Raw genomic sequence first — 20,926 nt, forward strand, 5'->3', positions numbered from 1 at the left:
GAATATGTCACTGTGACTGGCCCCCAATCCTGTTTCCTAAGGCATCTGCCTAATTCTGCCTTTGCATTTATCCAACCATCCTTCTGATCAATGGTGATTTATTGTGGATGGTTATTGGTAAAAATATTCTATATGACTTCTTTGGTAAAATGTAGGTCCAGTGAGGTTTAAAAAAAAATCTCTCTTTCCATAGATCTCTCCCTCTCTCTATACATAACATGTATATGTTATTATAGTGCAGGTATATATCTCTAGATAATAGCAGAACTATATGCATGCACTGTGTAACAATAGGCTGCTGCTGCTGAGAGTGTGGAGATTTGGAAACAGCACCTCCACCCTCCCCCATCCTGCCTCTGTATTGTGCGCTCAGTAGTCTCAGGAGACGCGCAGCAGACGCTCCCCAGCAGCAGAGAGAGAGAGAGGCTGGCAGCAGTGGGCATCCCCAGCCCTGTGTGTGTGATCAGTGCCTGTCCGGGCATCAGAGGAGCAGCTGAAGGATCGGGGTGGGGAGCTCTCTGGCGGCTCCATCATTACAAACTTTGCCCAACAGCGTCATGCTGGACTCTCACTGAGAAGACTGGGAAGTGTGAGGAACCTGGAATTGGGGGGTCGCCCCTGCACCTCTCTCTATACCATGCTCTCTCAGGTTTTCCCTCTGCAGGAGGGCGCCCCATGCATTGGAGGATTACAAGTACTACACTGAGTGCACCCAGAAGAGAAGCCCCCTTAATACCGGCTGCAATTGCAGATATGGAGGCTGAGGGACGTGGGACCAGCGTGGAGAGCAGCAGCAGCAAGGACTCAGACCGCCAGCTCCGGCTGAGGCTGTGTGTCCTGAATGAGATCCTGAACACCGAGAGGGACTATGTGGGGACCTTGCAGTTCCTGCAGTCTGTAAGTTGCCCTTTGTTATGTGCATGCATCTGTGCTACATAAACTCTGTGTGTGCACCTTTAACATAGCACAGGGTGAGCTCCAAGGACCACCCAGGGCTTCCAGGTACTTGTAGTGCAGAGAAGTGTGGACGCCCCTCCAACAGGAAAGTTTTCTGTGGGACACTGTGCTGCCAATGGGAAGAGGGAGATTCAGATAGTTGGGGAGGGGGTGTGTGTGTGTGCCTCATAGCTCTGAAATCATTAGCATGGTGGGCTGTCAACTGGCGTTAGAGGAAGATAAAGGGATTAAAGTGTGAGATATGTACAATCAGCAGGGTTTCTCTCCAGAATTCCAACCAGTGGAACTGCAAGTCCCAAAACACCCAACTGGTTCTCCCTATATTACAAGAGCTAGACATATGAGTTGCCTACCTGCACTGTCCTCCTGTACCCCAAGCATGTCATAGCCTGAATTCCTTTAATTAGTCTGAGCATTACAATTGGATATAGCCCACATGTTGAAATCCTGAAAACCTTACTTTCTACGGTATATGAAGACAAGATAAAAGTAATCTATGCAGTGTTTGTCTGACACTTTCAGTTGGGTTACCATTATTTCAGAGGAAATGCTTTCTCCATTAGAGCTGTATTTGCATCTTTTAAAACATTTTTTTCGGATTGTGTGTAAAGAGCTTTGCTCTATGTTCATAACTGGATTATACTGACAGTACAAAAGATCATGATGTGTGGAGGGGATAAAGCACCATTTCTTTCATGTGTAAACTGTGAGGTAATCAGAGATTTATCTGTCAGTTTACCCAGAGAGATTTGGGGTTCCAGGACAGTTATGCTGCTGGATTATCTTCAGAGTTGCTGGAGGGTTTATTCACAGAATAAAAACTGTGCTTGTGTGGCTGTTCCGGTAGATTACACTTCATTAAAGGAGTAGTTGTTTCATCTACAGATGTCCCAGCAGAGTTTTCAGTAATCTATTCTAGGAGTAATTTACTGGAAGAGAAGAAGGTGCTAATCCTTGATACTTTTATATGATGATAAATAATACATGTTCCTTACATTTCTGTCATTTCTGATGAATGTTTAATGTAGAGTGAATTACTGTTACAGTAAAATATGAATTAGTGCATAACCTTATATCTCATACAACTGCTAATTAATATTTAACCGTTCAAGATATACTATATAAACATAAGAGAACAATTGGCTTTTAGATTTCGAATTAGGAAATTGAAAAGTCATGTAAACACAGTATGATGTAGCTCTTGTCCAAGTTTTACTTCTCAGAAACCAGAAAAATAATTCACTGTTTGTTTATTAATATAAAATATGATAATGATACAAAACAACTTCCATAGCCAGCCTTGTAGTTATACAATAGTAGATATAAGTGTACTGTGTCTCTCCACTTGTAGCGTCTGACTGGCAGGATATGCTGTGTAGTCTACAACAGCTGGAGAAGTAAAAGTTGATTAACCTTATTTCTTTCTGATACATATAGGCATTAAGGGGTCTATGTCTCAAAGTTTTTTCATAAAATTATGTAGAGACTGCAGTTTCTGTATAATTTTATGTATTACTCCTATTTATTAATAGCATAATGCAGGAGACGTCGCATAAATCTCCAGCAGAGTGCTAATTGGCACTGCAGATCGCAGTCCTCATTATTATCAATGGGGACTACGATCTCTGACCTATGTACCAAAAAGCAAAGCTTTTCGGAGTTTGGCCCCCGGTAGTTTACACCATCTTCAGGTGGTGTAAACTGCTTTAAGCCTTTGGTGGCTAATGGCGCATACCCACGTAGCGATCAGCCAGCGATACAATATTGCTGGCTGATCGTCCTGCGCCCTCTCTGGTGTGCTGGATGTTCGATATTGAACATCCAGCACACCACCAACTCACCGACGACTATAGCGATCTGCGATCAACGATCGCGTTACCTATAGTAACTTGCTCGATATCAAGCAAGTTGACCGGCATGCACGGCCGATGGACGACATCGCTATTGTCCATACGTACCCGCACATCGATGGTGAGTTGGTAGGGACCATTTAAATGAACAATAACCATATCATTCAAATCGCTTATTTAAGTCGCTACGTGTGTACGCACCATTAGGAGCAGGATAGAGATCTTTCAATCTCTTTCCAGCAGCCTCCGGCCGGCAGCGGCAGCGTGCGCCCCTTTGTACACAGCGGGGATATCTTCATTACAAATTAAAATATACCCTGCGATACGGATTCTTAACAATCGCAGCAGTTCCACGATTATTTATACATGGACCCCTAATGCTGGGCATACACAGCCAGATAAAATGCCTGTCAGACCGACAGACATTTTATCTGGCAGCTTGTCAGCCCACAGATGTCGGCGGCATACACTGTGAGATATCTCGCAGTGTATTAGCCCAGACATCTGCGCTCCGCCCCCCACGGGAGGAGACCTTTCCCTGTTCCTTCCATGGGAAGGAACACAGGAAATGTCTGTCAGTCAGCCGAGGCTGGGCATACACTGCCCGATGCGGCAGACATTTTAACTCACAAATATCGCATCGGACGGGCATGCTGCTCGATCCGGCATGCCCGACCGAGCGATATTTAACCCTCGGTCGCCCGCACACACATTACAAATTGTAGTGTGTATGCCCAGCTTTAGTCATTATGCTGCTGTTTATACATAGGTTTGCCCTATCATCCCTTTAATTCAGGACACATGAATTACACAGGTTCTGTGGCTGATTAAAACCAGGTGAAATGGAGACTTGAAGTCAGCCAGCCACATAATCTGTGTAGTGCATATGTGTCCCATATTAAAGGGATGATATGGCAAGCCTATTTATACAGTACATCAAGTCAACACTGCACAGTGTTACACCTGGGTATAGGCTAAAGCTGGCCACACATCTAAAGATTATCTGTCCAACCAGCCAACTAGTTGATTGGTTGGAATGAAAATCTGGTAAGGAATACAATCAGCAAATTGCTCCCAAACGCTGGAAAATGGACCAAAACTGTTAAATGTTTGATCTAAACTATTTGTTCAAACAACAAACCTGTCTAAAGACCATTTTCATCTGTTTTCTGGCATTTAGGAGAAAATTGCTGATAATCATTTATTCCCATACGTTACCAGGTTTTCATTCCAACCAATCAACAAGTTGGCTGGTTGGATGTAAGTTGGTCTAGTGTGTGGCCAGCTTTAGACAGGATTTAAGCAAATGCAGTAGCAGTGTAGCCATGGTGTCTAAATATAGACTTTTGGCATATAGACCTGATGTGTTAATATACACTGCAGATGCACAGCCACATAGTCATTGTATGTACATATATATATACATTTTTTATATGTAAATATAAACTGCTGGGGTGCAGCCAGATAGACCCAATATGTAAAGATATACTACTGGAGCACAGCCAAGTTGCACTGATTTGTTGCCACTGGAGCACAGCCAGGTAGAGCCAATATGTAACAATATACTACTGGAGCACAGCTAAGTTGCACTGATATGTCACAATATTCCACTGGAGCACAGCCAGGTAGACCCAATATGCAACGAAATACTATTGGAGCACAGCCAGATAGACCCAATATGCAACGAAATACTACTGGAGCACAGCCAAATAGCACTGACATGTTGTAATATACCGCTGGTGTGCAGCCAGGTAGACAGTGTGTAGCTATATACTACCGGAGTGCAGCCAGGCAGCAATAATATGTACATGTTATTTATATATATATATAAATATACCCTACCCTAGATAACAGTACATTACACCTTTATTAACTAATATCACATTAGAAGGCTGTGGTGGGCTCATCTTATGTATTATTTTTTCACTGGTTCCGGTGGATTACTGAGGGACTACTTTCACTAGACATACCATATGTATGTTTCCTGTGATCATTGAAATATTGCATCTTAATATGTGTACTAGGTAGGGTGGTACTTTGATGAATTATCTATTTCAATTGTGCATATATTTATAACTATACCCCCAGCACCATATGCATGGTTTCTGTGATTAGTGAATTATCGCATGTGTACTATTTAGGGTGGCATTTCGATGAATTGTCGATTTCAGTTGTGTATATCATTAGCAAATATTTATAACTATACTTCCAGTACTGTCAAATAGACCTGGATATAGTGGATCACTGTTAATAGATATAGTGTATCATACACTATTAATGTTCTTATTTGTCTATGCTGTCTTTGTATAATAAGTTGATTTTGAGTGTCTATGTTTCATTTTAAGAATTTAATAAACTTTAGTTTTAATATCAACATCAATACATCTATTTCAGATATATTAAATGGGTAAATATATGGTGGTCTGTCTGCTAATTGAGACATTAATGTAAATTTCACATATGATCATGATCTCACTTAGATGTAATCAGTTTGTCCTATTTCTCCTATACTAATTTTGTAGCCATCAATACAGCACAGGAGTGTGCCCTGATAGGAGTCTTTCCTTTTTTTTTTTTTTTTTCTCTCCTCTTCTAAACCTTGATAATATTTACTCCTGGGATGCACCTCCAGTTTTTGAAATATACCTAGATACGTGTATCCAATAAATCTATAATTAGATCGTTAGAATTAACTGTTTTCCTGTGCAATCAATCCTATTCCCCTTTTCCTGTATGACTAAACACCCTGTTTAAGACGAAAATGGTGGGAGAACGGGCATTCCCCGACCTAACAGCGTGCTGAATTGAATAACTCCGGGAGCTCCATCCCGGCGCTATTTAATTTACGTTCAATTGAATCGAGCCAAATGAGTGTGCACTTCTTTTTCAATCTGAAAGTGTTTGTTAGTTTCAGTCATGATGTAAGAACATTTCTTGCTTAAGAGTGTTTTCAGGACTTCCTGTATTTTAAACAAGTAGTAACAAATATATATATATATATATATATATATATATATATATATACACTTCCTTTTATATGAGACATTAGAGCAGGTTTGTGAAGCGATAAAACCCCATATAATAATTGAGACCATGTTTGTGGGATTTGTTGTAGGACACTGATATGGATCAGAGTGACATGGTAGATTGAGGGGGAAATGTATCAAGCCCTCTAAAGAAGAGAAGTTGTCTATAGCAACAAAGCTTCTACAGTAGCTATCATTTTATCATTTATAATTTATAAATTATAACTAGAAGCTTATTGGTTACAAATGGGCAACTTCTCCATTTGTACTCTTTGTAAGGTTCGTTTGGTACCTCTCCCTATGTGACACTCAGGGTTTTCTTGAATCCCAGTGATATGGGTTACAGTACAATGTACTTCATGTTTTATACAGTTTGGAGCTCAAATACAAATTTTGTGTGACTCCACTGGGGGAAGGGGGTTATGGTATGGTATGCACCACTGTCATGAATTGTATTTGGTATTGAGAGATTGTTCATACTCATAGGGGTATATTTACTAAAGAGCGGGTTTTTAGAAGTGGAGATGTTGCCCATAGCAACCAATCAGATTCTACTTAACATTTTTCTAGCACCTTTCAGAAAATAAAAGCTAGAATCTGATTGGTTGCTACGGGCAACATCTCCACTTCTAAAAACCCGAACTTTTATGGACCTCAAAAAAGAAAACTATTCTAAATGTTTTTCGTGCACCCTGCTGGCCGTCTAAATTAGTAGGATGGAGCAATTCAACCATTCGGGCGCCCATTAATACTTTACGTGGCTAAAAGCATCGGGTTTAGCCATGTAAAGCATCTAAAACAGTATAACGCAGTGGTAAAGGTGCCCAAACCACCATTAGGGCACCCCAAAAAAAGGACTTTCCACACATTTCTTCTCACACCTCAGGAGACTGCGAGAAGAAATGTGTCCCCTCAAGTGTCCGAATGGAGCAACAATTGATTCATATAGACGCCCAGCAGTGGGTGTCTAAAACAACTTGGATCGCCCTCTTATGTCATCCAGCTCTCGGTCATCACGGTTGGGAATATTTATTGCCCCAGCAATGCAACATTGTTTGCCATCAGCTAAGAATAATAATGTGAATTGTGCTGTTCAATAATTCTGACAGGTTGTTACCCATGGGCAGTACTGAGCGGGTTGTCTATACAGTGTTAATGCAGCAATGCCCTGTGTACACATTTATAATAAAACTTATTTCTATAACCCGTAATGGCCCGTCCTCCTTCCTGGGTTACCACCTTGTATAGAGAGTGTCACTCATGTTGTTTTTGGGCCATTAAATCCATAGTGATGTTGCCTTGTATAAAAAGACTAGAGACACTCACAGTTCTATAACCAATCACTTGATAATGAGGTACTTGAGTAAAATAAGAGATCCCAGCAAGAAGCCGCTATTGTCCCTTTAAGACTGGTCCTCGCCATGGAGAGACTGAGTTCCAGCACTTGGAAGAAATAACTTTGGACACAGAACAAATGATGCCTTTTCCTGAGCTGCTAATGCTGGCTGATTATTTCATCCCCCTGGCTGGCTCACCCATGTGACAAAATGTCTTTTACAACAGTCAAACAAGAAGGGATGAATCTTGTTTTTCTGAGTCTCACCTACTTGTAACCATAACTGAACATAGAGAGACCTGGATGTTCTTTTTACATTGGCTGAGGGTGTGACCCATACTGTTTTTGTGAAAGGAAAGTCTATGCTTCTTGACTCAGGCGCGGTGCCTCGTGCCTTAGTGAGGTCACTAGTATGTAGTGAATTGATAGCATGCAGTTTTCATGGATATTGATGCACCTACTGTATTTCTGCTATGCTTTTATTTAAACAATACCTGATGCTTGTACTGCATAACAATAGGTCTGAACTTCTTTGTAGATGACACCAAAACAGTTACTGTATTTTATTTGTTCATTATTAGTTAAATGACAATGGGGGTGATGTACCAAGCTGTGGAGAAGTTGCCCAAAAGCAACCAATTCGCTTCTATCATTTCATAGACTGTGCAAGATAATTGACAGTTAAGCTGGGTACACACTGAGCTATGTGTACCCAGCCGATATGTCGGCCTGACTGGCCAACATATCGTATCCTGGGTACACATCAGAACTAGGTAATGAACGATGGAACGATACCGCTTGCAATATCATCTGGTTGGACATCTAGCACGGCCGACCAGGAGCGCACATATTTGACGTAATCTCTGAGTGATGCGGCCGATATGTCGTTCCGATTCGGCCGGAAACGACATACCATGCCGACAACACTTCAGTGTGTACTTGGCATTAGAAGCTGATTGGATGCATTGGGCAATTTCTCCACTTTATCTCTCCAAGGCTTGATGCATCTCCCCCAAAATGTGGAATTTTTGCCCAGATTTATCAACGAGTAATATTCTTATCACTCGTCAGAGTAATTTTTCAAACACATGACAGTTAGGAGCTGATTGGTTGGAGCAGCATTTAAGATTAGTGATCACTACAATATCACTTGTTGATAAATCTGGACCTTAGAGTCAAATCATGTTACTCTTAAACTGGTTACACACCTATACAAACATCGGGCCAATATCGAGAGAACAGGCGTCGGATTGTATAGGTGTGTACTCTGTCCCGTTGCAGGAGCGTTAGCCAATAAACTGCTTTTAATGTTCTTGCAACTGTCGGGATCGGGAGGTCGCATCTTATGTACAGTTTAATATTTATCGGTTCGACCTCCCGATCCCATAGAAGCCCGTACACACTGTGCTATGTCTGCACAGTGTGTATGCGGCTGATGGGGTCACAATGGGGACAGACTGCGCGGCTGATCGGGACAGTTTTACCCGATCAGCCTGCAATCGAAAAAGAGTATATCCAGCTTTAAACAGGGGAGGACTATAAAAGTTCAGGAGCCCTTAACATTAATATTAAATGCAGGTAAAAGTTAAGGGGCCTATCCATTACGCGACCTGAAAAACTGAACGTCTAGCGTTCAGTCCTTCAGGTCTCCGGGTGCGGTGCCCGCACTGAACGGCGTTCACTCCCTATCTGCTAACATGTGGAACCTGACGAGCATCGTCAGGTTGAAAAGCATGTTCAGCAGATAGAAGGGGTCGGCAAGGACCCAGCGTGCACGCGCGTCGCTGGTCCTTGCAGGCTATCCATTACATGACTTTGTGAACAATGCGACCTAAACCTCCTGGTTTTGGTTGGATCGTTCAAAAAGTCATGTAATTCAGGGCTTGACAAATATTTCTAAAACCTAGGAGCCAGGATGAAAGTGTAGGAGCCAGACCTCCCCTTGCCCCAGGGCAGCATTACTGAGCACCTATGCCCCAGGCAACCAACCTCCATGGCCACACCACTAACGAGGTACCCCAGGTAAACCACCTCCCACAGCCACATTACTGAGCAGCTAACCCCCCTCTCCAGACAACCAACCCCCAGAAAGACCACCCCTCCACAGCCAAAAAAAGATGCAAGAAAATGCCTTGGTCCCCCTCTGCAGTGCTCCCTGTAGTAGTCCCCCCCCCATCTGCAGTGCCCCCATTAGTAGTGCCCCCCCCCACCTGCAGTGCCCCCAGTAATAGTCCCCCCCCCTCTGCAGTGCCCACAGTAGTAGTCCCCCCCCCTCTGCAGTGCCCCCAGTAGTAGTCTTCCCCCCCCTCTGCAGTGTCCCCAGTAGTAGTCCCCCCCTCTGCAGAGCCCCCAGTAGTAGTCCCCCCCCCTCTGCAGTGCCCTCAGTAGTAGTCCCCCCCCCCTCTGCAGTGCCCCCAATAGTAGTCCCCCCCTCTGCAGTGTCCCCAGTAATTGTCCCCCCCTGTGCAGTGCCCCCAGTAATAGTCCCCCCCTCTGCAGTGCCCCCAGTAGTAGTCCCCACTATGCATTGCCCTTAGTAGCGCCCCCCTATGCAGTGCCCTAGTAACACCCCCCTCTTATACAGTGCCCCAGTAGTGGTCCCCATATACAGTGCCCCCAGCAGTGGTCCCCCTGTGTGGTGTCCCTTTAATCAGTGCCCCCTGAAGTGGTCACCCCTATGCATTGCCCCAGTAGCTGTCCCCCCAGTAGTAGTCCCCCCCTATACAGTGCCCCCAGTAGTAGTCCCCCCTATGCAGTGACCCCAGTAGTAGTCCCTACTATGCATTGCCCCTAGTAGCGGCCCCCCCATACAGTGTCACCAGTAGCGGCCACCCCCACCTAATGCAGTGCCTCCACAGAAGCGGCCACCCAAACTATGCAGTACCCCCACACTGTCCCCAGTAGCGGCCACCACCCCTATGCAGTGCCCCTTAAAAAAACCAAAATGCAACTTACCTGATTCACGTTCCTGCCGACGACCATCGCTGTCCGCTCCTCCAGGCCTGCTCTGCAGTATTGACGTCTCTCCCATTACCTGCTGCGGGGTGAGTCGGAAGGTGGAGCTCATGAGTGAGCTCCAGCCGGCTCACTCCGTGGATGACGCAGCAGCCAATGAGAGTCTGTCTAACTCTCATCGGCTGCTATAACAAACATACAGCCACCGCTGGCGGCTGTGTGTTTGTTACTCTACAGGGCCCGGGGTTGCTGAAAATCTGGTCGCCAGGCAGCCAAATCTGGTCGCCATGGCGACCTGGCCCCCGGGTTTTGTCGAGCCCTGGTGTAATGGATAGGACCCTTTAGGCTCATTGACTTCTGAGACTTCGTCCAATTCCATAATTATATTAGTTTTCATTTATATTTACAAAAGGAATGAAAAAAAAAAAACATTAACTGTTACATTTCATGATCTATGTCAGAAATACATTTGTTAAAAGTGGTGTTGTTCTGTTGGTAAAATATTGTTAACTGCAACCAAAATTAACACGTTTTATTTTTGTTTGCAAAATTTTTTTTGTTTCCCGACATGATTATATGGTAGAGTCCACAGATCATGTGATTGAATTAAACCCATATTTATCAGCTTTATAAAATAATTTGTCGATCTTGATAATAAAAATTAATTGTTTAACATCTTGCTTGGAATAATGATCAATTCTGCTGAGGGGATTAGAGAAAGAAATATTAAATTTATTAGGGAAGCAAATTTAGTTAATAGCACTAACCTATCACATAAAAGCTAGAAGGAAAAGATTTGTCTGATTACAACAGATCAAGGTATTTCTGCACAACATTAGTTTTACACACCAAAGGAATTATGGAATTATGGGCCTGATTCAGCAGTGAACGCAAGTTCACTGTTGATCGCAGATTCCCGAGCGACGGACGACCCCACGGGAGGGCGCAGTGTATGATCTCATGCCCACACACGGAACAATATAGCTCCGATATTGTTCCAATCCGTCGGATCAGCAGCTATATCGCTCCGTGTGTGTGGGCCTTAAGCTGGGTACACACGGTACGATATGTACCCAACAATGCGATCCACGATCCGATGGCCAGCATATCGGGTGGTCCCCACACACGGCACGATCTAGTGGCCACCCGTGTGATATGCCCACCCCACCCTTAAACCTGCATGGGACCGTTCATCGCTTCTCCAGATCTCTTGTGCCTGCAGAAAGATCTGGAGGAGCTACGAGCGACCCCACGGGAGTGCGCAGTGGACGATATCATGCCAACCCACAGAGCGATATAGCTGTGATATAATTTCAATCCATCGGATTGGCAGCTATATCGCTCCGTATGTGGGGTGCAGGATACATCTCGCCCCATGAGTTGGCACATTAGTGATTTTTGCACCAGATCATTAAATAAGCCTCATAGTGCTCCTTTAATTTTCTCCAAATAGTTCTGTGTAGAGTTGGGTCTGCCAAGACGGGTGGTGTTTTAAAAACTGAGAGTGTCTCATACTTTCTGGGCTCATGTAATGTCTGAACTTGCACTCACTTCATAAAGAAATTGTCTGAACGTGAAAAATTTCTCCACCACAGAGGTCTCTGTATGGCAGGAAAAGAGGCTCGTCTGCTGCGTATAATGACTTTCACAGATAAGAAACTTTGTGTAAAAAGGGACAGCTTACATTTTTACCATGTTTTTTCCAAGCAGGTGGAAAATCGTTGGCAGGGTGGAGACGGGCGATATAATGTTTCCTTTTAAAAAATGTTACTGCCAATAGTATTGAAGCTTAATGTTTTTTATCCCTTCTGTAGCATTTAAAAGGATATGAACCTCTTACGTTATTTTATTATATCTAATTTTATCTGTGTTAACTAATGCCGCCTATCCACTGGCGTTTAAATGAGTGATTGAACGATAACGACATCGTTATCGTTCAATCGCTCATTAATCTTTCACAAATCGTCCACTAAAATGTTGAAAAATGTCGTCCACTAAAATGTCAATCATTGCCTGAACATCCAGGTCAATCTGCCGATAACGACAGATTGTGCATTTTCGGGGATGAGAGAGGGTGCCTGCACTGAACGACATATCGCTCAGTGTATGCACTATACAGGATGAGGAACGACTGTACGATTACAATATTGTAATCGTACATACTGTCATTCCTCTATTGCCTAGTGGATACGCACCTTAAGGGGGAGATTTAATAAAGCTTGGAGAGAGATAAGATTGGAGATAAATAGCACCAGCCAATGAGCTCCTAACTGTCATTTTTCAAACACAGCCTGTAAAATGACAGTTAGGAGCTGATTGGTTGGTGCTATTTATCTCCAATTTAATTAACATGTTCTATTATCTGAGAAATAATACAAAAGGGGAGATGTAAGGAGAGAGAAAGTGGCAAAGTTGCCATAGCAACCAATCAACTGCTAGCTAACATTTATCTAACACAGGCTATAAATTGACACTTAGGGGGTGATTGAATTGTTTTCCCCGGGGGCTCTGACTAATGGGCGCCGGGCGAAGCAATTCAATTTTTGCTCCATTCAGGTGGGAATCCTCGCTGGCATTTCTGCTTGCATCCTCTTGAAGTGGCGAGCAGAAGTGTGCGATAAGTCGGTACCCAAAGCAGTACTTTAGACGGTTTTGCGCAACTAAACCTGGTGCTTCTGGGTGCACACATGCGGCGCTCACGCCCTAAGGGGGGAAAGATGTAATTGCTCTGATGGGCACCCACAAAACAATGAAATTCCAACTTTAGAAGCTGATTGGTTGCTATGGCAACTTCACTTTCTCTCTCGAAGGTTTGATACATCTACCCCTTAAGTGTGGTTAATATCGCACAGTACATTGCAATTGTGTATTATCCACTGTTTCAGGTATTATCCATCTAGTATGCTGATTTGAAGTAAGGGTGCTACAGCAGTTGTCTTCATGTATTTTACCTGATCTTCTATAAAGTCATTTAATAAACATTCAGGGGGGAATTCAATAGAGTTATTGCACCCGATATCCCGTCTAAAGTGATGGGAGATTGCGGGATGACATTCAATTGATTAAGTTTATCGCGCCGATTGCATCCAAAGAGATCGGGTTTAGCTGTGTAAAACGGCTAACCCCGACCAAAGTGCGCAATCGTGAAAAGTGCCATTTGGGCGACAAAATGGGTCACTTCTCGCACATTTCAGCTTGCCAACCCCGGTGGTCGCGAGCTGAAATGCCAGCGCCCAACAGAAGCAACAACTGAATAGCTCCATCGGGCACAAAGGGGGGACATCTGTTGGTGCGAACAATTGAATTGCACCCTTAGTTTGGTGTCTGTGGCATCCTGATTGCAGTAAAAGATGCTGGTTAATATAAAGAAATAGTGGATGGGAGGGCAGGATGTACTAAAGCCAGAAATGCAGTCTTTTTGGGGGTTTGACCACATTGCTCATATGCACCAAGCATTCCTGGGCTTGGATGCGGTAGTACCAAGCATTCCTGGGCATCTGCAGATGGCGTTACCCTATAGAAGCCCGTGGATTTCTCTTCGCAGAGTGATGTGAGAGGGAGCCCTCCCAGCACCCCCAGCGGCACGTGTCATTCTGCGCATGCACAGAATGAAAACAAAGGGACTTCTAGGTCATAGACTCAGAAGTCCCTCACTCGGAAATGACAGCTCTTAGCGAGGGAGCTGTCCTTGGCGTTTATTGTTCATGCATACTGGCGTAATTAACGCTGGCATGCATGCAAAGAGTGGCGAGATGCATTGCAAGCAAATTGCGATGGGTCATGCATCCTGCCCGGGGTCTTCTGGCTGCTATACTAGATTGGGAATATGTCTAATGCAAATTAGGCTGTTATGCAATGCATGGAGAGTTATACCATTCATAGAACTGTATCTGGTCGGAATAAGCCAGTATGTGGATATTCTGATAGCATTTTAGTTCCCTTCTGCCTTATAATATGCAGATATGGGTTTGGGTTGGTAAACCTGTATGCTTATCACTGTATTGCAGTGATATTGGGTTTCAGCACTTTCCTCTCTCAGCATATTAGCAGGTTCTATAAATCTTCTCCAAATGGGGATGCATAAGCCGATGACAGCATTACTAGCCTGCCTATGACCCGTATAACATTTATATAATATAATGCTGTCCTCTCTGTGTTCAAGGTTTATAATCCTCTATTACATCATAAAACATATAATAATGCACATTATTAATGCGTAATATATATACACTATTTTATCTTACAGCAGCATTTGAAAAACTCCATTTTGTAAACTCTAACAGATGCAACCTTTCTCTTTCCTGAGACTTTTTGTCTCTTCCATTGGACACATTTTTGCTTCAAAAGTGACAGGGAAAATAAATACCAGATGGCTGACATTAAATATTTTTACACATTTATATGAACTCATGAAAAAGTTCTTCTATCTGACAGCTGTGTGTGTATTGGCTATTATAATTCACATGGCAACCCATTGAGTACGTGGTATTTTAAGGGGATGTAGTTATGAGACCGACGGTCTCAATCCTGACGCTGGAATCCCGACAAGGGAGTGAAGATAGGAGTCAAAATACTGACGCCTATCTGAATCCCGACGCCGGAATCCAGGAGGACCCGTGCCCGAACGAAGGTAAGCCGGGGCGCCCACAGTCTTAGCCGCAGGGGGAGGATGGCTAGGTTTAGGTAAGTTAGCATTAGGTTTGGGGGGGGGGGGGGTGTTAGGATTAGGCACCCCTAGGGGGGAGGGTTAGGGTCAGGGTCAGGCACCACTGGGGGGGATTGGGTTTCGGCACGTAGGGGGGAACTTAGGTTTAGGCACTAACAGGGAGGGTTAGGGTGCGGGGTGGGGAGGGTTAGGGTTAGGATACAAGAAGGGAGGGTTAGGGGAGAAGGAGGAAGAGTAAGTATACTTACCCGACCCCTGTCAGGATACCAACCATCGGGATGCTGCTGTTGGTATTGTGACAGTAGGCATCCCGACAGCCGGCATTATATGCCCATTCCATTTTAAGCACCACGTACTCAATGGATCTCTACCTGTCTCTTCTCTGGCCTTTATCATTCCTGATACCTTTCTTAGGTCTCTTCATCTGATGAGCTGAAGAAGGGTAAATCCTGTATAGGTGTGTATTCTGCCACTGCTTTTGCTCATTCTATGCTGTGAACACCTAGCTGGTAATACATTGACTGAAATGGCTGCCTACTTAAGGGCATTATTATGAATGATACTGGTAACTGTTACTGCAATGAAGCTACTTATTTATAGCTATTACAGTATATTATTGCAGATTACAAAACTAATAGCTGACCATATAATATTTTCAATATGACTTACAAGGATCATGTAAAAATCATTTATTTTAAGTAGACACGATGATTTGGCTATTTTTACAATATTGTGGAAATCCTGGTCGGTTCTGATCTTGGTCTGGCGCTATGAATTATGTAATTAGATGATAAATTATCATGGAGGATTCAGTACACATGATTATACAGCTGAGTTCCACATGATGCCATGAACTGTAGGTTTATTCATCTCCTGATAGTGTCCTGATCCAAGATTTATATATAGGTTGCACTAGATTTGACATGTATCTACTGGCCACAGTCCGCTATTACATCTGACTCATGCTTATAACATATTCATTGTCTATGAACAGAATCCCATTTATGAAATAGTTTTTTTTGATGAGTAATAACAATGTACCAACCTTTTAGTAGACGTCCCTTATTCTATTGCTCCTGTAACATAAACGGTTTTGTAATTGAGGTGGAATATTTCCTGATAATGATATTGCATTCTATGATTACATGCACCTATTATGGAAGCCATACTGACCACCTTAAAGCAGGGTACACATTAGATGATATTTCACCCGATCCATAAGATTGGACTGATATATCATAAAAACCGTCTAGTGTGTACCCACTGTGTTGGTCGTTGCGTGCTCCCACGGGGTCGTCAGCTGCATTGTCAGGTCGGCCCTACTAGCAGCTCAAACTGACAATGCCACTGATAAGCCCGTGCAACGGGATGCGGCAGCGGCCAACTTGCCTGCCACCCGATGTGTCGGCCTCTTGCCAGGGGCTGTAAGTCACATTGCTGGGTACACACATCGTTTAGTGTGTACCCAGCTTTAGGGGCAAATATATCCAGCAACAATTACCTTTTTTGGGGGTTTTCACAGAAAACAAAGTTGTACTCCCTTCTCCAAAATGTATTAAAAGACAGTACAAAGGGGAAATCGGAGATGTTGTGCAATGGCCACTTACTAAAGGGGCACATCCACTAGACGATATACTCCCTGTCCAAGCTCTAAACGATTTTCCCTTGATTTTTTCCCTTGAAATTTTATCTTTCAGTCTGAACGATTTGCAAACTATCTTTAAAAGATCAAGTGAAATTGACCTGCATGTTCAGTCGACTGAAGAGACGATCAAACGACCAGCGGGAGCGCGCATCGTTGATCGTTAACGACCAAACACTGCACGATTTATAAATGATTTTTAAACGATTGAACGATAACGTCGTCGTTATCGTTCAATCGCCTGCTAAAATCGTGTAGTGGATGCCCCCCCTTAAGCAACGAAAAGCTGAACTTTTCTCTACTTGTCTAGTAATACATAGTGCCATGAGAGGATGGCAGTATGCTTACTTACAGGTTCCACCGCTGCCTCCGGACGTCCTTGTTCATGTGCAGTTTGTGCAATTTAAGATCTTTTGGGCATATCTTGTGCATGTGCAAAGGGACTGCCAGGAGCCATGCGTTCCATCAGCACTATGTAGATGTGATACAGGAGGGTGAGTGACCATAACACCTTTCCGGTGACTCTTTTTAATACTTTTGTAAAGCAGGATATCTGTTAGCGCACGGAAAAGTGAAATGTTAATACATTTCCCCCTAGCCTGTAAGAACTTTAATGATTATTGCCATTAATATCAATTTTACGTGTTTTAACTTTGCTTAATGTAAGTGTTTTGTGCTGGTACATCTTTGCTTTGTAATCTCAACCTTGTCATTAAAAGGTTGAAATTTAGCCTTCTAGTACTGATCCAGGTTACTGTGAAATGAGGAATTTCAGTGTTCCACCAGTTTCCATGGATAGAGGCACTAGTCATTGACTAAGCTGGATAAAGGGTAATACATGGGGTTGCTCTTTACTCCTCTCCACATGTCTGATGCCCTACCTGGATCTCTGCCAGGATAGTGACTGGCCTGTTTATATCTATGTGACAAGATAAAAGCAGACTGAAAACGTGTCAGTGGGAGAGCGGCAGGATCCAGTTACACCACTTCATAGTATAGGGACCAAAATATTTAGTTTCTCTGCTGCTCCTCTTAACTACTTGTGTAACAGCAGCTGGCTGGGGAGCACACACTCAGATGCAATAACAAGGAGGTTTTATCATCACATAATAATTATCATTTAAGCACAACCTACTAATGTGGACCTTATGTACCCAGTCATGTGGGATTGTTTTGGGTGATTGAAGGTGACATTTTTGAGATTGTTTCAATATAAATCACAGTGTGTCCTGACATCTTAAATCATTTGTTACATGGAGGGAAATCCCACCCGCATAAAAGCACAACTACAAGTGAGGTTTGGTGAAATTGTTCTCGATTATGAATAAAAAATATTACTACTGAAATGGGGCAACTCTGCTTTGTTTAATGGGATTAATTTGTTTATGGTCCACACACCGTAATCAAAGCAGTCACTCGCCAAGCTGTGTTCACGCTCAGTTAAAACTACGTTGGGGGCCTGTTTACCACAAAAAGGCAGATCATTTCATTGATGCGCTGCAACAGAAAATCTATATTGGGGCAATATATAAAAAACACAATTGATGGAGCAGTACTGGCCAGCAGCAGGTCACAGTGACTTACCGGCCACTCGTGGTCCGTTCTCAGGACGTGTCAGCTGGCACCGCGTCTGTGGTCTGGTCTCAGTCTTCCAGGGGCAGATACATGAACATTTTTTTTTTTTTAAGTATCGTTTTTGGAAGAAAAATTGCTTTATTGTATAATAAAGCATTTTTTCTTGGTACTGCATCTGCTATTGCCATCCCGAGATGGCGTCAACATAGGATGGCTAGCGGAATAGGTAACGGGCTGTCTTTGCTAAATATATGATAGCTGGCTTCTCCAAGCCTTTGTATATGGAAACTAATGTATGAGAGGACCTGTGATGGCCACTGCCAGTGATACTAATTGCATGAAAGGTCCTGCAATGGCCATAGAGCGTGGATTGATAAATATTAGAGGCTCTTCTCACTTTGCTATAATAGATCACAAAGTCATCATTAGTTTTTAGTCCAGTCACCCTTTGTAGACACGCTACAAGGCAACGTGCTGTGGAACGCTGTTGCATTGTCTGTGGAAATGCCCATAAAGTTTTACACTGAGCTTCAGACTTATTTTTAGGAGTTTTACTACTTAGCATTCCAAACATAACACAATCTCGGAGGACCACTGCATAGAGGTCAGCTGACCTCCACACGCAAAGCAGTGGCATATGTGTTATGTGGTGATATCATCCTATTCGCATATATGATTTCCCTAATTTCCTGGTTGCAAGATGAGGTAATGAGCTTTTTATCTTGATGAAATATTGATAACCTATCACATAATATGTTACTGCTGGAAATACGACGCTGTTAAGCGTTTGGCGAGTCCAGGTAACTGCAGACCCCCTGACAACCAGGCCGAGCAGGGGCTCATTCACCATCTTGTATGTTCCTGTGCCTAATAATTTATCATTATACACCTGGTTTTTCTATAGGCAACAAGCATATGCCAGGGTAACATTGGTCACTATTTGCCAGTGCTTTAGTCTATTCCCAATAGTCAAAAGAATATTAATATTTATAATGGGTTAGATGTGTAAAGATATATTTCCAGCATTCCACACTTTATCTGCATGTTCTACAGTTACACAGTGCTGGCAGTTGGGAAGATGTTATAATACACTAGTAATATATTATTGATAGAAAGTTGTAATTTCATTAAATAAAATGTTGTACTCACTGTAGTGAATATGGACATAATGCTAAAGTGTTGTTTAATTACCACTAAGGTCCAGAAAGTGGTCACTATATAATCAGTGAATATTGATATAATCATTTTAGTATTTCTACCATATGAAAATAATGTAACAAATAAAATACTATGATTTTACAGCTATCTGGAGAATGTTGGTAATCTGAGAATAAAGGAGATTGAGAACTAGGCAACTAATATCAATTTAGTGCAAGTCACTTTTGGAGTTCTGTTTCTTGTACTGAACGCTAATCTTGTTTTTTTTTTGCTCTTTGTTTGTAATAAGGATATATTTACTGTTGAAGAAGCTTTTAATTTGTTATGGAGGGTACACACGGTCAGACCATCAGACTATCGGATAACGATCTTTGTCTGAGCGTCCTGCATGTGCTGGACCGAACCCCCCCCAACTACTATAAAGGCTAACATGTTACTATAGTAACAGGCTAACATGGTCAATATAAACCATGTTGGCCTGCATGCACAGGCGATGGTCGATATCATTACTGACCATTCGTGCCCGTGCATCGAACATCGTTTGGTCGTTTGAGAGGGACAGAAACATAACAATATGAACGATAACGATATCGTTATCGTTCACATCGTCCTGTTTAATCGTACCGTGTGTACGCAGCATTACTGTATATTAATGAGGGTCTTAAGAGTTAATTTTTTGGTGTTTATAGACATTTTAAACCCCTATATAAAAAAATGAAAGGAAATCTCACTATACTGCCGTCTTCCCTATGGAATCGGGATATACTGCTGTTGCATAATCTCTTTTCGTCTTTGGAGAAGAGGCAACATGTTACCTAGGCTTCAGAGGATTCAGGTCTAAGGAGTTTATTTTTCCAATGGAGAAAAGCTCTATGGCCCTGTAAAAGGTGTGTTTTGTTTGCGGTAGCACTTGCACTTTGAGGATTGTTCAATTCTCTCACCATCCATACTGTTCCTATTAAAGACCTTGATTCATTTCTATCGGCATCAGACCATGGACCTGATTCAGAGCTGTACGCTAATTCCGCTATAGCTGTGAATTTTTCGCAGCGGCTGTGAGAAATTATGCAAACGACGCAGTTGCCAGAATTTATATTGAGATACCCAACGGCTGCTTTGCAAAACTGCCTACAAAGACGAGTATCGGTCACAGATCATTTCATTTCAAAGTTCCTTTGCCGCCCACAAACGGGGCCGGCCTGTCAGTCATTTTGTGAATAAATGCTAGCTGCGAGCGACATCGGTAATGAAACTTAACGAATGCGCAATGTGACTCGGAGGCATATGTAGACCACCGATAATCACTTGATTGCGCAAACTTTGGCATTGTGTCCATCTCTGTATCGGGCTCTATAAGGGGGCCTTTAGAGAATAATGCAAGTTGCCCTTTTAATTCCCTTACCCACTTCCTGAGTGTGGGACAGTGATTAATGTGAAGGAGATGGTATCAGGTACCAGAGCTTTTTACACTCCTGTTGACATAAGATTATTACAGATCTGTGTTTGTTTTGTTTGGGTGGAAGCCATACACTTTACCCCGTGACTGTTCATTTTATTTTCATTGGGGTTTTAGGATCGTTTGAGTCACATCCCAAAGATATATATGTGTGCAGGGAACTGCGAGAAATATTTTACCTGTGGGTCACACAAATGATTAGTTTTAAATTAATATAGTGAATTTATTTATTTTATCTTGTTTATGTGTGGGTATTATTGTTATTGTTGTCATGATTATTTTTACAAAAGCTTTTTAGTTCTATA

The 20,926-nt window shown here is 42.8% G+C and overlaps 1 protein-coding gene across 1 annotated transcript in view; it reads left to right on the forward strand.

The window, feature by feature from the left end:
• Positions 1–385: 385 nt before the first annotated feature.
• Positions 386–20,926, forward strand: part of PREX1 (phosphatidylinositol-3,4,5-trisphosphate dependent Rac exchange factor 1) — a 343,823-nt gene continuing 323,282 nt past the window's right edge. Inside the window, exon 1 of the mRNA XM_088472186.1 lies at positions 386–897. Coding sequence (XP_088328312.1) covers positions 676–897 — 222 coding nt within the window. The 5' untranslated portion in view covers positions 386–675. The remainder of the gene's footprint in view (positions 898–20,926) is intronic.

The sequence above is a fragment of the Taudactylus pleione genome, unplaced genomic scaffold, assembly GCF_031769625.1.
Source record: "Taudactylus pleione unplaced genomic scaffold, aTauple2 ptg000121l, whole genome shotgun sequence".
Classification (NCBI taxonomy): Eukaryota; Metazoa; Chordata; class Amphibia; order Anura; family Myobatrachidae; genus Taudactylus; species Taudactylus pleione.